This window comes from Solanum tuberosum, unplaced genomic scaffold (assembly GCF_000226075.1).
Source record: "Solanum tuberosum cultivar DM 1-3 516 R44 unplaced genomic scaffold, SolTub_3.0 scf00497, whole genome shotgun sequence".
Lineage (NCBI taxonomy): Eukaryota > Viridiplantae > Streptophyta > Magnoliopsida > Solanales > Solanaceae > Solanum > Solanum tuberosum.
The window spans coordinates 76,572-81,587 of record NW_006239421.1 but is presented as its reverse complement, the minus strand read 5'-3'; the positions used below and the strand labels follow the sequence as shown (position 1 = coordinate 81,587).

At 29.8% G+C, this 5,016-nt stretch overlaps 1 protein-coding gene across 1 annotated transcript in view; it reads left to right on the top strand.

Annotated features, from left to right (window-relative positions):
* The first annotated feature begins 3,243 nt into the window (after positions 1 to 3,243).
* Positions 3,244 to 5,016, top strand: part of LOC102595301 (uncharacterized) — a 19,057-nt gene continuing 17,284 nt past the window's right edge. Inside the window, exons 1-2 of the mRNA XM_006364521.2 lie at positions 3,244 to 3,497; positions 3,594 to 3,663. Coding sequence (XP_006364583.1) covers positions 3,335 to 3,497; positions 3,594 to 3,663 — 233 coding nt within the window. The 5' untranslated portion in view covers positions 3,244 to 3,334. The remainder of the gene's footprint in view (positions 3,498 to 3,593; positions 3,664 to 5,016) is intronic.

The following is a 5,016-nucleotide window of genomic DNA, read 5'->3' as shown; positions in this document are numbered from 1 at the left end:
TCACTATTTTACATTGGCATAATCGTTTATACAAGGTATTTATACATGTTGGATACCAACTTCATTTTTTTTTAATTTTTTTATTTTTTTGTGTTAGAATATGAATTTGGATGCCAAAGGTGTACATTTTGGATACCAATTATAAGTCAGAGTTAGTTCATGAACTCTAAATTAGTAGTATGATTTCTTTCTAGTTAATAAGACATTGTAAAATCATAAACTCTAAATGTTGAATCCAATTTGTATGCATTTTGTATATATGTAATTCTAAAAAGTCTAATGTGCAATCAACTATCTCAAATTTGATCTTCGTGGTCTTGGTGTGGGATAATTGCTGGTATTCGGAGCATGTTCTTTTGCTATGCGGGGTCCATCAAATTTGCTAGCAACAGTGCCAGTTACTTCACTCTCACTGGTCGCGCCATCATTATTTTTTATTTTTCCATAATGTCATATGATTGTGGCATTCCTTTGACGATGGTACTTTGCATCGATATCAACATAACGCATATCAAAAACTCCATTACTGATGTATTCAGCAAATAGACACGTGTACAAATCACAATCACTGAAATTTTTTTGAAAGAAAAATCATTTTATACCATTTTCATACCAATATTAAAAATTTTAATACATTAACGAAGAAATTGAAAAAGAAACCTTCCTATTAGAAAAAAATCCCAATTTCATATCAATATTAGTCATAATTCATACAAACAAAGTAATTTAACAATTCATACCATTTGCACACCAATTTAACAACTCATACCATTGGGCTACTGATATCAAACCAATTTCATACCAATGTCAAAACACAACTCATACCATTTGCATACCAATATTATATCACATTTCATATAATATCCCAAAATCATTTATTAAAGTCAGATTCATATAAATATTATTCACATTTCGTACAAGTTTCACCCAAACAAAAGTTTTTGAAACAACAATAAGCATAATGTGATAGTTTTTAGCAAAAAAATCACTAATTTGAATAATGTGAAAATAAATTAAATATAATACTTACCCTAACTAACTTTTTTTGCCTTTTTTGGATATTCGAATTTCTGATTCCTTCTTTTTGTTGTTCTTCTTGTTGATGGTTTTGAAGATTGAGCAATTTCTACATTTGTTGCTTTTTTTCTTTTTTATTTCACTAACAAAAGCAGAATTCGAATCAAAATGGGTTTCTACAATTTTCCCCTTCCTCTTCTTTCCCTTTTGGATTTTGCCGGACTCACCATTTTCTTTGCTTCGTTTTTTTTCCCCTTTTTGATCCTTCGACTGAGAGGAACCACACTTTTGCAGGAATTTCAACATTTTTTCGTGTGTAGATCTCATCCCACCATTAAATCATATAAATGTGGGAGTTCTACTGATTTTCTTTTTGAATGAAGAAGACGAACGTTGAGGATGGTGAGAGAGAAAAAGTTAGTTCTCTGTAAAAGAGAAATGTGGGGTGGGGGTGTGGGATTTACGTGTGGGTAAAAGAGGAAGGTGGGGTTGCTGTGTGAAATCTGGAAAAAAATCCCTAAAATGGTGTAAGAGATAATGACAATTGATTCTCTAATATTAATGTTATCCCTAAAATGGTGGAAGAGATAATGATAATTGATTATCTAATATTAATGTTATTTCTCTTACTTATTAATTATAATGTTATTATAAAAATAATAACTAATTAATTAAATAAAAATAAATTTAAATTATAAAATTAAAACTAATCTGTTAATATTTGTAATTAAATTGTTATAAGTAGTAATATAAAAAAAGTACATCTAAAGGCTGTAATATTAAGCCTTAAATAGATATATGAGGTGATTTTTCCGTAAAAAATAGATCAATTGTTGTCACATGTTTCAAAAATATTTAACAACATTCTCTCATGGTGGCCTTATGGGGTTTATTATTGTTTTTTTTTCTTAATGATATATAACCTATAAAAATGTATTTAGATTCTTATAAATTGAATAATATCCATAATTTATTATATAGAAGAATTGTAGAATATTGTTTTATTTATTTATTGTCGTGTACTATTCTATTCTTATTCTTATAATAAAAGTTTACTTCGTGTTAGGTTTTACTCCATTTTTTGCCATATTATAATGTCACAAATAATTTTCCTGTGAAAACTGAAAAGTACATATTGAATGGGGCTTAGGACTAGGACATTTCAGTGCACCATTTTTTTAATTTTTTTTTTTAAATAAATGATGTTTGACCATAAATTGAACCTACATATTGGACTATTGGTTGTTCATGTTAGTGTACTGTTACCTAGTTTTATCCGACACAAATCTATATAATTAGTCTAACATTAAATATAACTTATAATGATAAATATTTATTCACACCTAAATATTTTCACTAAATCATCGAAATTAGTTATAGTTGAGTAATCTAATAAGGTAAGATGCTTGTTAATTAACTAGGATTAAATGATAAAAATATGTGTAAATACATATTATGTATTTATTTAGAGGCATAATTATTTTTATTTTCTTACTGTGGGGTGTATCAAAATATTAAAAAGTAGACACATGTGAAAAAAAGAAGAAGGAAATCAAGATAATATTTTATATATAGAATTGAAAATTTAATTTGAAAAAAAGAAGAAGGGAAATCAAGATAATATTTTATATATAGAATTGAAAATTTAATTTGAAAAAAAGAAGAAGGGAAATCAAGATAATATTTTATATATAGAATTGAAAATTTAATTTGAAAAAAAGAAGAAGGGAAATCAAGATAATATTTTATATATAGAATTGAAAATCTAATTTTAACTAAACATATGTAATTTTTTTATGAAAGGGTGTCAATTGAAACCTATTACTAAAGTGGCTCCGCCTCTGCACCTATTAACTTTGTGCAGGCACCACCACATACAAGTTTTTATCTATGGATAACAAAAATATACATTAATAAAGCAACAGATATATATAATATTCTCTTTTTTCCAATTTATATGGCATAATTAAAAGTTCTATATATGATCAAATTTATAAATTTTGATCGTATATGTGAATATAGAAATTTTAATTTTTTTAAAATAAATTTTATTTAAAAGTTTATATCAAAAATACTTTAAATTTTAATATTTAAAATATTTGTTTATTTTGATAAATTTCTCGAAATTTCAACTTTGACAAGTAAATAGTGACGGAGGGAGTACTAAAAATATTAAGAACCCCAACCGCAAAAACGTTAATATGGAAATACTTGGCCCGGCCCGATAGAAAAAAACGAATCAAACGGATTCCGGCCACAGTTTTAAATCACACTCCAAGAAGATTCTCACATTGTCCCGAAAAAGCAGGGTTCGATCATGGCGACATCTTCCGTTTCTAGGGTTCCGGCAAAACCAGCGGCCACTTCTTCTCTACTGTCGACGCTCAAGGCTTATTTTATCCCTTTTATACTTTTCTCTACTTCGCTCTTCTATCAACTAATCGTGATTCCTCGTGCCTTCCCTCGTTCGCATTATGATGGTGACTCCACACTCTGATTAATTCATTATAATTCTGTTTCCAAGATGTATTCAACGGTTTTCTCATTTCTTGAATTAATTGGCTTGATTCTTGTAGTATTGGGTAACAGAGCGCATAGTTCAATTGAGGAAGTCAATCAGGCATACGAAAAACTCTCTTCAAAGTGGTATCCCCTTTTCACTGGCATTCTACTGTTAATAATACGACAAGTTCTTGATTATCTTTTGTTATACCTGTCAGTATATCTTTCATGTTTCAACGCTACATTATTTTACTACTACAAGATTTCATACTTATCACAATTTTTGGTTAAGTAGCTAATATATTAAAATTCTCATTGACACTCAAGTTGTATTTAAATGTTCAGAACCAGTTTTGAAAAATACAGATAATGTTGAATAACTTAGTGACATACACAACAACAACATACCTAGTGAAATCCACAAGTGGGGTCTGGGGAGGGTAGAGTGTTCACAAACCTTACCACTACCTCGTGGAGGTAGAGAGATTGGTTTCCGAAAGACACTCAAGAACTTATTGATATATAACAAAGAAAATTGAAAAAAATATATCTTACTCTAAGGGGTTTTCGATATTTGTACTCTGAAAGTAGAGCATGAACATTTCCTGGTCGAGTTTTTTCTGGTAATTGAGTGGTTAGTCCACCTTGTTAAGGGGTGTTCATGTCTCATTTAAGCTTTTAAGGGTGCCAATGGGATCCAAAACCTTACCTTAAGGGTGTGTGGAATTAACCTCATACTTTGTACAATATATTCATCATGTAGGTGTACTGATTTTATTGTCATGAAATTTGTAGATGCCCAAATCTTGTCTCAGTCGACAGGTCTCATCACTCCCCTAAGAATACTTTGAAATTCGTTAATGGGCCTTGTTAAAATAGCTGTTCTGTTTAGGTTTGCCTTTGTGTTATAGTTAAACTAGTTCAGGCGGAAATGGTAGTTTAATACCGATTATGAATCTTCACTTTTGCTAATATCTTGTGGATGACACATCACCAATTGTACTTGTAATCCTTGTATCTTGTGCTAATTTTGCTTTTACTCTGTACTATTGCATTTTAGACAATTAGCAACCTTGCCTCTTTTGCTGATGAGGTTCACCATAATCTTTTAAATATTTAACCCTGCACCCTCTTATGCAGATAGTTCTTATTTACACTAATCTTTCTCTAACTCATTCTACTCATCCTTGATAGATGTTCTTACGTATCCCGAATGTATTCTGCTCAATTAGAAATTCAGTTAATCGATAAAACAAAGCTCCACTATGCCACCTCTTTGAAAATTTGAACTTATGGAAAGAAAAATAAGGGTGTGTTTGGTAAGGAGGAAAATATATTTTCCAGAAAGTGTTTCTAATTTTCTCATATTTGGTTGGTCAAAATATTTGGAAAACATTTTCTTTGGGAAAATAAGTTCCTTAAAAATAAGGAACATGATTTCCAAGTTGCAAAAATGGCATTCCAGGTTTATTGTCTCCTCCCCACCCCCACCCCCGA